Source organism: Meles meles, chromosome 18 (assembly GCF_922984935.1).
Source record: "Meles meles chromosome 18, mMelMel3.1 paternal haplotype, whole genome shotgun sequence".
Lineage (NCBI taxonomy): Eukaryota > Metazoa > Chordata > Mammalia > Carnivora > Mustelidae > Meles > Meles meles.
In genome coordinates, this window is record NC_060083.1 from 26,914,656 (window position 1) to 26,926,606 (window position 11,951).

The 11,951-nt window shown below is 38.5% G+C and overlaps 1 protein-coding gene across 2 annotated transcripts in view; it reads left to right on the forward strand.

The window, feature by feature from the left end:
* Positions 1-11,578, forward strand: part of TAF15 (TATA-box binding protein associated factor 15) — a 29,302-nt gene extending 17,724 nt beyond the window's left edge. For both annotated transcript variants that reach the window (XM_045984978.1, XM_045984979.1), the window contains exons 8-16: positions 2,402-2,436; positions 3,065-3,097; positions 4,732-4,841; positions 5,815-5,944; positions 8,266-8,358; positions 9,033-9,114; positions 9,231-9,319; positions 9,427-9,955; positions 11,255-11,578. In XM_045984978.1, the coding sequence (XP_045840934.1) occupies positions 2,402-2,436; positions 3,065-3,097; positions 4,732-4,841; positions 5,815-5,944; positions 8,266-8,358; positions 9,033-9,114; positions 9,231-9,319; positions 9,427-9,955; positions 11,255-11,294 (1,141 nt within the window). In that variant the 3' untranslated portion in view covers positions 11,295-11,578. The remainder of the gene's footprint in view (positions 1-2,401; positions 2,437-3,064; positions 3,098-4,731; positions 4,842-5,814; positions 5,945-8,265; positions 8,359-9,032; positions 9,115-9,230; positions 9,320-9,426; positions 9,956-11,254) is intronic.
* Positions 11,579-11,951: the final 373 nt, after the last annotated feature.

The following is an 11,951-nucleotide window of genomic DNA, read 5'->3' on the forward strand; positions in this document are numbered from 1 at the left end:
ACTTGAGGTTTATTTAGTGTATTTAATATAATAAATTTGCTTATAAGGGATTGTAATATAACTAGTTAATATGGAATTTTTTAATAAGAGAAAAGAAAAAGTTTGAAACATTTGAATTTGAAAGAAAGCTTCACCTACAATCCTAGGATTGTAGATCATCTAGGCTGGTGCTTCTCAGTCTTTATATACGAATTCCTTGGGTATCTTGTTAAAATGCAGATTCTGACTTAGTAGATACGAAGTGAGGCCTACGATCCTGGATCCTGCTTTTCTGAGGTGCTCTCAGGCTCTTCCTGGACCACCCTTTGAGTAGCAGGGATGTATATCCTTATTTTGTGAAGGAGGAAACTGAAGCCTAGGGAGAATTACTGACCTGTCCAAATTTTCAAGATTGATTAGCAGTAGTAAAGACTATACCCTGAGTCTCTTAGTTTGAAGACTAGTACTTTTTCAAATGCAGTGTGATGTTTACATGTTCATGGCCATTGTTTTGAAATCTTCAGCTGCCATATTTTCAAAGGAAATGCTCAACGAAGGTGATTTAAGTTAAAATGTCAGTATATGAAGAAATAGGAAATAACAAACCTATTTAAATATCATTTGTTTTATATAGCACTTTTATTTTGCAGTGGTATGTCCTTTTCTTATTGTTCAAAGCTGTATTGATGGCCAGAGTAGAAAATACAGGAATTAGCTGATGTATGTAGTTGGGTATTTTCTCTTCACTGTGGCCAGATAAACAGTTTGGTACTTTGTTTAAGATGACAGCAAAATAAATAAGAGGTATCTCTTCCAGCACTTACTTACAAAAATTTCCTATTTAAAGAATCTACTTTATACTGGGGACTTTAACCTCCTGACAGAATTGTGGGCTTAATATTTTCACTGGTTCTTTCCTCTTTTTTTTTTTTTTTTTTTTAGTTCTCATGGTCATCTTTGAAGAAACCTAAGATATCTTGGTTTCTAATAACAAGATTTTTAGCGGATTAATCTCAAGAACTCTGTTGGCTTTCCTTAAAAGAGTTAAGCAGTGATATACAGATCAATTAGAAGTGTAGGAAGGGCTTGGTTCTGAAAGAGGGGTCTTAAAGACTCAATAGGAGACTATATGTATATAAAGGACCTGAGCTCTGTATTGTCTGCATAGCCTTGAAATTGCCTTATTCTCCTTAGACTCTTCCTGTAAATTAAATAAAATTAATAACAAATTAAGATGCTTGTGTTTATACCTAAACTGGTTGCATGGGGAGATTTTACATCAAGGTAGTAGAATAGACTTATAAAAGAAGACTGCTTTCTTACTTAGAGCGTTTTTTTCTTAGGATGTCTCAGAAAAGCCATCTGTCTAGAGGCTGGAGGGGCAATGTTACCATTACAGGAAAGGCTTTTAAGCATTGGAGAGACCTTAGTGTGTTGGATTAGTTTCTTGGATGATAGTAGATGATGATTAATGATAGTAGCATACTAGATGTCACCATCTGAAAACTGGGTGTTTTTATTTCCATGACAGTGTGTGAATCTTAGTGGCTTCCTTAGTTCACGCAAGAGAGACAAGCTTTTAATGTATGAGATTTCAACAGTTTCTTGGTGAGGGAGATCTCAGATTTCTTACATAGCTTTTATGCATACAAGGACCATTGACTTACCTATCAGTGGAAATTTGCCAAGTAGTCATTTTCTTTTGGGCAGCTGTGATACTGGAGTGTGTTGCATTCTGTTCTGTTGCATGGTCTACTGATTGGTGTACAGAGCATTTGGCAGCATGAATCTCAGTAGCTCTGATATGAAGAGATCTCGTATATTATAGTGGGTATAGAGTAGGAGTTACGCTCTCTTTTAGTGCTCATTTTATCAGACTTCTGAATGATTTGAGATTAAGACTACTTTCAGGCTCACTTTCGTGTATATTTGTACCTCACTTTTTTTCTTCATCTCATAAAACCCACAATTTGGTATCACAATAGAATATACTAAAGTTTTTACCTCCCATTCTACTATCAGAGTCTTAGTCCTTTTCCTTTTTCCTCATATTTAAAAAAATAATCCCCCTTGGAAAGAATGTTTGCTCCAGTTTAGCATTCTTCATTCTGTGCCTCCAGCTTTTAAGTTATGGTATGAATAGTATCCCTTTGGCTTGGGGTTGGGAAGATTTTAAAATAAGAGTATATGAGATACATTCTGTAGTAAGCTTGAAAAGGCAACCTTGTGGAAATAGATCCTTGGGAAGACACTTAGGTGGAAACAACATTTTGGAGTCTATGAAATGGAATTTACTGGAAAGTTAGAGGTGCTACTGTTTCCCTAGGCACTCTACTTGTGACAGTTAAGTATAGATTGAGCCCAGGGCTCAGCACATTAGAGACTTAAGGAAGAAATCATTTCTTCAATTTTTCCTCTGCAGTGGTGGTGACCGCGGTGGCTTCAAAAATTTTGGTGGTAAGTGCTGAGTATCCCAAAATGTTTCAGTGGAAATGCTATATAAATCTAAAAGCCACCAATATCCCGCAGACGCAGTTCTAAGCCCTTTCTTACTCTGTTGAGGCTGGTGTGTGTTGTGTGCTTTAAAAAAAAAAAATTATATATATATATATACATAAATATATCAAAGAAAACATTAAAAAGCCAAAGTTGATCTCAAACAGTCCAATGGGTTTCTACACAGTGAATTTGCATGAAAGAGTCTGTGGTGACCGTTGAATGAGACTTCCACTGGATTTGACAATACATTTATTAATAAAGGCAGCTGACATGGTGTTGTTAAATTATTAGGGTTTTCCAATCAGCCTTCACAACCAGAGCTTAACAAAAGTGATACTAGCATAATGCCAAAGTGGCGGGTACTGTCTGGGACAAATTTAAGGAAATAATTGACTTTCATCTTGATTTCTAAACTTAGTAAAACTTAATTTATATATTTACTTTGTAAATCTGTGATGGTTGACTTTCAAGGATTTTGGAAGTACTGACTTTCATGCCTTGGTTTTTATTACTATTTTTTCTTGATTTCTAATGAGTTGCCTTAAATAGCTATTTTTCTTTTTCTTTTTCTTTTCTTTTCCCTTAGGTCACAGGGATTATGGACCCAGACCAGATGCTGGTAAGGTTTATGGTAGTTTGTGACTTTGCCATTAAGAGAATGTTAGTTTTCCAATTTTTCAAGAGAAAAGTGTCTGTGTTGGAGGAGTTAGGGCAGGAGGAAGATTTAATTTGATAGTGTTTCGAATTAGGGAGCTTCACTTTTAAAAACATAGAAAGAGGAGCACCTGGGTGGCTCAGTGGATTAAGCCGCTGCCTTCGCCTCAGGTCATGATCTCAGGGTCCTGGGATCGAGTCCCACATCGGGCTCTCTGCTCAGCGGCGAGCCTGCTTCCCTCTCTCTCTCTCTCTGCCTGCCTCTCTATCTACTTGTGGTTTCTCTCTGTCAAATAAATAAATAAAATCTTTAAAAAAAAAAAAACAAAAAAAAACAGAAAAATTCAGGGAAATTGGAAAGTGTGCTGGGGAAAATTGCTGTTTGTGGCTTCCTGTGCTCTGCTTTTTCTTTTATGAAGAAATACTCAATCTTGTATTCTGATTAACATTACTTATTTAAATACTACAGATCAAATTTGAGAGAGTTGGTGTCATTGGGAATTTGAAGTAGAAAAACTGTGTTTAAGAAAATATTACATCGGATTGGTAGTCTGCTTAGTGGGCATAAGAAACTTGAATTCATACCTGGGGAGAATTATCTTACTTTGGGCAGAGGTCACTGATTTCGTGTGGCTTTTATTTTTAAATGAAATTCAAAGCTGTCTGGAGCCTTTTGGAAGTTATAATTTAAATATTAAAAATCTATTTGAGGCAAAAATTTTAATACGTATTGAAATCAGAACTTTTGTTTTTATTAAGATGCCAAAATATTCTATATGGATGGCAATTTCTGAATTATCTCTTGATGGACTGAATTTTTTTTACATCTTTCTTACTTTGTTGTACTAATCCAAAAGTGTACGTGTAAGGTAAGGTGTCTGTCAAGGTGTCCTTACCCTCTGGTATATACAGAGCTTATTGCAATAATTGGGAAACCAGTAGTTGTGCTTGGCTTGCTTGGAGGTCCAGAGTGTCAGATTTGGGGGTATTTTCTACTGGAGAGCCTTAGAAGTACTGATTAGCCATAAAGTGTTAAAGCTCTCCAAAGAAAGGAATGCTAATTAATGCTGTCTTCATCTACTCATGAGCTTCAGCCCTGTATCTGAATGTAAAGAGTAAGATTTCTGGAGCGCCTGGGTGGCTCAGTGGGTTAAAGCCTCTGCCTTTGGCTCAGGTCATGATCCCAGTGTCCTGGGATCAAGCCCCACATCGGGCTCTCTGCTCAATGGGGAGCCTGCTTCCTCCGCTCTCTCTGCCTGCTTCTCTGCCTACTTGTGATCCCTGTCTGTCAAATAAATAAATCTTTAAAAAAACAAAAAAAGTAAGATTTCTAAGATCTCCTTTAATTGGTCTGTATTTCACATAGTGTGGACTTGATCCACTTTAAAATGAATTTTAGTTGTCAGGATTGATCTACTACCAGATAACTATGGTGACCACTTTGCATGTTGATAGAAGATTTTGTGTATATTGGTCCTTTTTCCTTTTGGTCATAGAAGTAGTTGAATATTGGACAATAAATTATTGCTCTTGATTACTGAACAGGATGTAGTAAGACCAAGGAATATGTATAATTAACCATAATTTTTTTCCCCTTAGATTCAGAATCTGATAATTCAGATAACAACACAATCTTTGTGCAAGGACTTGGGGAGGGTGTGTCTACAGATCAAGTGGGGGAGTTCTTTAAACAAATAGGAATTATCAAGGTGAGTAGAAAGTATGGCTTATGTTGAAAATCTCATAATTATTAACATATTCTAGTTACGCTACATAGATTACATAAGATTGTCTCTTAAAATTCCTTGATACACATGCCCAACCATGTTTATAGGCCTTTTGCTAAATTTGCTAAATACATGAAAATTTTATTCCTTGCTTGTTTATCTTCCCACAGCCTTCTACTTTAACTTTCAGTCTTGGGCTCTAGAAATAGGCTCTGCCTAGCTCCTAAAAATTGTGAGAACCAAATGAGGTTGTGAGAACATTTTATAGATTCCAAAAGGCCATTATATGCATACTGCATTAGATATTAGCCCAGTGCGTGATGCTTTGTTTCATAACTGTATTGTTTATTGTATACTTAATGTGTCTCATGCACCATTTGTTTCATGCTTATATTTCTCCTCTCTTTAACTTAGAAAGCAGCAGTTAGTGTTAGTAGATTGTAGCATTTGCCTGAAATCAGTTTGCATTTGTCCTTGTTTTAATGTCTGTGGAATTACTCATTTACCCATGATATGTAAAAAATTCACACAGTTCTGAAGAGTAAACTTTCTTATTTATCTTCCAGTCCCATCCCAGCGAGTTGCAGGGTGTTCCCTTAGCAGTAATCTGTTAATTTGCCTTGTGTACATTCTTCCTGACTCTTTTTTATGTTTTACAAGGTATATATTTATATGAAGCATTATCTACATTTTTTGTGGGTTTAAAGAAATTATACATAGATAAAACAATACAATACAATTACAATACAATATACATAAAGTATCATTTTCATAGCTTGGGTTTTACTTAATATATCTTAAGAGAGGTTTCCTTTTCAGAACTTATAGATAACTTTTTATATTAAGGACATACTATTTATAGTATGGATATGTGAATTCCTTTAAAAAATCTTAATTTGTATGGTTTATGATCACTTTTTTTAAAAAAGCTATTACCATCTTGTTTGTTTCTCAGACAAATAAGAAGACGGGAAAACCAATGATCAATCTGTATACAGACAAGGACACAGGGAAGCCGAAAGGAGAGGCAACAGTGTCATTCGATGACCCTCCTTCAGCTAAGGCAGCCATTGACTGGTTTGATGGTATATCTTACTCATACTGTTTCAATATGCAGTTTGGATAAATATTTTCTAGTCTTGAAGTCAAAATATATTCTGGTAGACTGGTTATTTTCGTGTTTACTTTTGTGGGTATTTTATTAAAAATAAAGGCCAGAACTTTTACATACCTTCAGAAGTGAGGTAGATGAGCTCTCTCCTTATTTGTCTCCAATATTTCCTTATTATTATACCTGTGCTTAAAGCCACCCTGATGGAGATTTAGAGGGTTGGCATGCTTAACTGTCTTCTTCGTAAATTTAGATTAATTTCCCTACAAATACGAAGTTAATACATATTTGGAATAAATATTAAGACTTTTTTCCCCTGAAAACAAAATGTGGGAAAGTAGAAGAAAACAGTAAAGCATCCATAGTACTCTACTCAGAAATAATCATTGATAATATTTTTTTATTAAATTTAATTTCACTCTTTTAAAAGCATTTTTAAAAGCTTGTCATTATACTCCAAATGTAGTTTTGTCTCATGCTTTTTTCACTTAACATTTTAATAGTCATTTCTTCATGTTACTAGAAATTCATTGTTTCGTGCTCTAATAAAAATCAACACTTACTGCATGTTTACTATGGTTTACAGGCTAGACATAGTTCTAGAAGATGTATATCCATTAATGCAGTTTGAGCCTCACAGTAACCCTACGAGACATACACCCTATTATTATTACTATTTTTTAGATGTTAAAACTGAGGCAGAGAGAAGCTGTATAATTTCTAGGATCATAGTATAACTGGCACAGTCAAGATTCAAACTCAGGCAGTCTGCATCCACAGTCTCTAAAGGACTTAACCATGCTAGATTAGATTGATAGATACTGAGGTCCCTTCTAGTTCTGAGATTATTGTACCTGTATCCTTTAAAATTTAATTGCATTTCTTTACTTCTGCAGAAATGAGATTGTGATACTCTGTCCTCACCTTCATACTCTTTCCTTTTTTCATTACTCTTTCCGGCCTTATCACTTTGCTCTGAAGGCTAGATCCATTCTTCCTCACTTTTCTGTGTTTTCCATAATTTTGGTAATTTAAAAAGCAGTCTCTTTTGCTCATATGTTCAAAAATAATTGTGGGGGCACCTGGGTGGCTCAGTGGGTTTAAGCCTCTGCCTTCAGCTCAGGTCATGATCCCAGGGTCCTGGGATCGAGCCCCACATGTGGCTCTCTGCTCAGCAGGGAGCCTGCTTACTCCTCTCTCTGCCTGCCTCTCTGCCTACTTGTGATCTCTGTCTGTCAAATAAATAAAATTAAAAAAAAAAAAATTGTGCTTTTTTTGCCCATGGCATATGAGCCCCTTAACTCAATAGTTCAGGTCATTCTATAGCTTTGAAAATACTGATCCATGAGTGGCTTCCTAGGTCCTACTGTGTGATACTCTGGAAAGTTGCCGGCCATAATAATAGGGGCTTTGATTAGGGAGCTGAGTCCCTTGGAATTGTGACCATTTTATGAATCTTCTTGCTTAATGTAAAGTAAAAAGATTAATTTCTGTCTCTAAGGCCCTGGGCTGCAGAGGGTGTGCGTGCATATGTGTAAGTAATCACATATGCTTTCATTTTTCTGGCATGTATTATTTTTTCTTTTTTTTTTAATATATATATTATTTATTTTATTTATTTGACAGAGAGAGAGGTCACAGTAGGCAGAGAGGTAGGCAGAGAGAGAGGGAGAAACAGGCTCCCCACTGAGCAGAGAGCCCGATGCGGGGCTTAATCCCAGGACCCTGAGATCGTGACCCGAGCCGAAGGCAGAGGCTTAAACCACTGAGCCACCCAGGTGCCCCTGGCATGTATTATTTTTAAAGATACTACTTGCATATAGTAAAAAGAGTTTCAAACTGTACCAGAAGTGGAGAGTAAAAAATGAGCTTTCTTTCTACCTTTGACCCCCAGTGATCTCTTCTCCTTCTGAGAGTTGAGCATAACCGGCGGTGTGTATATAGCATGTATGTGCATATAAAGGCACACAGTCAGTCCCTCTATATAGCTGAAGTGGTGACATGCTATACACATAGTGCTGCACTTCGCTCTTTCCATATACAAATACTAGATGTTGGGGGTTTTTGCTTAGTAAGAAGTAACTGTGTCCCAGTGACAGATCTGCTCTATTCAGTAGATCGTATCATGTTTGAGCACTGTTACCTTGAACACTGGGAACACTGTTGTGTTTGAATTTATGTGAGGATATCAATTATTGCTCTAAAACTAAAAATTTCCAAGATAGTTTTATATTTTTGTTGAGAGGTAGAGATGTGGAGTAGCATTTCTTCAAGGCTCTTCTTTTTTCTTCTTAGGAAAAGAATTCCATGGCAACATCATTAAAGTGTCCTTTGCTACCAGAAGACCCGAATTCATGAGAGGAGGTGGAAGTGGAGGTGGGCGACGAGGTAAGACACTTGTTGCTCACAGGCCTGGATATTGTACCAAGAGTTTGAATTTGAGTCCATGTTCTGTCTCTGTTGTGTATACTACTACCTCTTTGTCCCCCTAGGTTTTTTTCCTTCTATCTTAAAGCGAGAGTGGGTACTGAAAGGAGATTGGATAAATAGGGTGTCATAATAGTTAAGAAAGTAGTTGGAAGAAAGTTCTGGAAATCCCTTTGGGAAGCTTTGTGGCAGTTTGTTATTCACCTGGAGATCAGTAGGCAGGCGATTGTTTAAATGATACCTAATTAGGTAATCTGACCAGTTTGTAAGTTCCCTGATACAACTGTTGCCACCTTGTTCATTTCTATTGTGTTTAATTCCTTAAATTTAAAACATGTCTTCCTACCTTTATCACTGAGATTCTCAAACCAGGGGGAGTATTATAATAGAAAGTGGACTTCGAAGTTTTTTAAGGCATTATTTGCACTGTAATATGTGCCTGGGGTCTTTTCCTACATTTCTTGGATTTACTAAGTAAAGCTTCAAATGAAAGAATCAGAGTTCTACCCTCGGGGTTAATTTTGAGGGCAGCCACCCAGTTATTGATGGTTACTTGCTCTTAATTCTTTCATCTGGTGCTTTTCCTCTGCTGTTAAAGTTGGTTGCTGATTTTTCTCTCCCACCCTTTACCCTAGGCCGTGGAGGATATAGAGGTCGTGGAGGCTTTCAGGGGAGAGGTGGAGACCCCAAAAGTGGGGACTGGGTTTGCCCTAATCCGTAAGTATACTATTTACTCTGGCAGTACTAGAGTTGGGATTGGGGTTGGAGGATGCAAGAGGGGGTTCTGATTCAATTGGAAACTATAGAATATTTTTATGTTCCCCCTCTCTCAGATCGTGTGGAAATATGAACTTTGCTCGAAGGAATTCCTGCAACCAGTGTAATGAGCCCAGACCAGAGGACTCTCGTCCCTCGGGAGGAGGTGGGTTGCTTTTTGACAGCATCTACATGGCATTTATCTTCTGACTGGCATTAAGGGTGGTTTACATTATTCTGTTGGCCTCACTGGTTTGCATCTCTACTTTGCAGACTTCCGGGGAAGAGGCTATGGTGGAGAGAGGGGCTATAGAGGTCGTGGGGGCAGAGGCGGAGACCGAGGCGGCTATGGAGGAGACAGGAGCGGCGGCGGCGGCTACGGAGGAGACAGAAGTGGCGGCGGCGGCTACGGAGGAGATAGAAGTGGGGGCGGCTATGGTGGAGACAGAAGTGGGGGTGGCTATGGTGGGGACCGAGGAGGTGGTTATGGTGGGGACCGAGGAGGCGGCTATGGAGGAGATCGAGGCGGCGGTTACGGTGGAGACCGAGGAGGCGGCTATGGTGGAGACCGAGGAGGCGGTTATGGAGGAGACCGAGGAGGCGGCTATGGGGGAGACCGAGGAGGAGGCTACAGTGGAGACCGAGGCGGCTATGGAGGAGACCGCAGTGGGGGGGGCTATGGAGGAGACCGCGGTGGCGGCGGGGGCTACGGTGGAGACCGAAGTGGCGGCTATGGAGGTGACAGGAGTGGGGGCGGCTATGGAGGAGACCGAGGCGGCTATGGAGGCAAAATGGGAGGAAGGTGAGTATTAGAATGTCCTTGTTAATTAAGCTTTTAATCTCACTGCTTTTAGGGTTTTTGTCACTTTTTCTTAAGGTTCAGTTTTTTGGAACTAGAATTTTTCATTGGCAACTCTCTCAGTGAGAATGGAGAAGATTCTTTTAGTTTCCTGTTTAGAAATTTCTAAAACTCATTTTGTTTTGGAAATTCTGTTTCACAGATCTTTATATTCGTGTGTGTGTGTTGTGCTATTGAGAGTGAGAGATAATTCGAAATTGTATGTAAATCAGAGGTTCTTAATCTAAGTGATGGGGAGCACACCTTTCAGAGGGGTGTGTTTTCTGAAATACTCTGTGTTGTGTCACCTTGTAGTTGTTTCTCTGGAGATTCTGGTAATACCTTTTCCAGATGAAAATCGCTGATGGTACTGACGGGAGTGTGTTGTGCTTGTGAATGGTGTAGAGGCAGAAAAAGTTGAATCTCCAGTGATGGTGAAAGAACTTCAGTTATTATACTAAGTATCTGTATGCTAGAGGCAGTATAGGATAGTGAGAATTAGTAGAGCATGTGGTTAAGAGCATGGAGTTTCAGAGGCAAGACTTTTGTGCATTCAGATTCTGGCTCCACCGTTGACTTTAGGCAAGTTATTTTGGAGCATCAGTGTTCTCATCTATAAAATGGGGCCAGTAACACCTCCTTCATGGAGTTATATTAGATTACTATGCTATGACAGTTCCTGGCCCATGGTAAGCACTCTATAATTGTTAACTATTAGTAATTATTATCTTTTGAACCCTTCTTACTGTGTGGCAAATCCTGTTGAAGTGTCTGTATTCTTTAGTTCTAGTTTAGTTCTAGTTCTTCTTGCAACCCCGTGAGGTAGATGTATTTCCCATTTTATGGAATAAGAAACACTGAGTAACTTTTCCAAGGTCACACAATAAGTGGCAGACCCAGAATTCTTACATTCAAATGTTTGCTTGCCTAATTCTGTTATGTCACTCTTCTGTTTGGAGAGCTGGAATTGGCACAGTCTCTGACCTCCTGAAACACCACAGTGCTTTGGAATCCTTATTCTAGAAGGGAAGTTTTTAAGAGAATGATAGCAAAAAACTTCTTCTAGGAACTCTGTGGTCTTAAAGCTGATAAATTAGACATTGATTAAGCACCTTCTAAGAGTAGAGAAATAAATTAGGTATGTTGTCATTGTTACAGAAATTGTCAAATTGACACCAGTTACCAGCACCCTGAGGAAGTGTATGATGCTCCCCCTTGGTACAAAATTAGAATTTAGTCTGGCTCTTTATTTTTCATTCCTAGAAACGACTACAGAAATGATCAGCGCAACCGACCATACTGATGACTGTTCTGAATGTTCCTTTGTCTCTGACATGATCCATAGTGAAATTGCCAGAGTTTTGCCTGCTGCTTTCCTCGTGGCCTCTTCTTGGGTAGTGAAATTGACATTTGGATTTTTATTTGGGTGGGAGGGCTGGGACAGTTTTTCTTTTAGAAATGTCCATTAAAATTTCCCCGTTTAGTTTCCAAACTCCTTTCCAACCCTTGAAGCTAAGTGCGTTGTAAAATATTGCCAAAATGGAAAGTGTTTTGTATTACTGCAATAAAGGCTGCTTGTTTTGTGGACTTTTGTACATTAGTGCATTGTTCTGTCACACTCAGGATTCAGTTACAACAGACTCTAACCCTAAAGAATTAAAAATGCATTGTTTCATGAACTGAAAATGTTACTTTCAACAATACTGAGCTCCTACTCTGTTTAGAGTAGTAGTTTGCAAGAATGAGTGCATGTCAGTATTATCTGAGGAGGTTTTCAAAATTAGAGATTCCTAGGCCTCACCTCAAGTCTAATGCATCAGAACTTAAGTGTGGGCAGCTAGGCCTAGGAATCCATATCAAGCTCACCAGGTGGTTTTGACAGTCGGTTTAATTGCAGTTTACAGTTGTGAACCATTTATTTAGGCAGTGTTCTAGATGCTAGGAATGTGAAGTCTAAGGG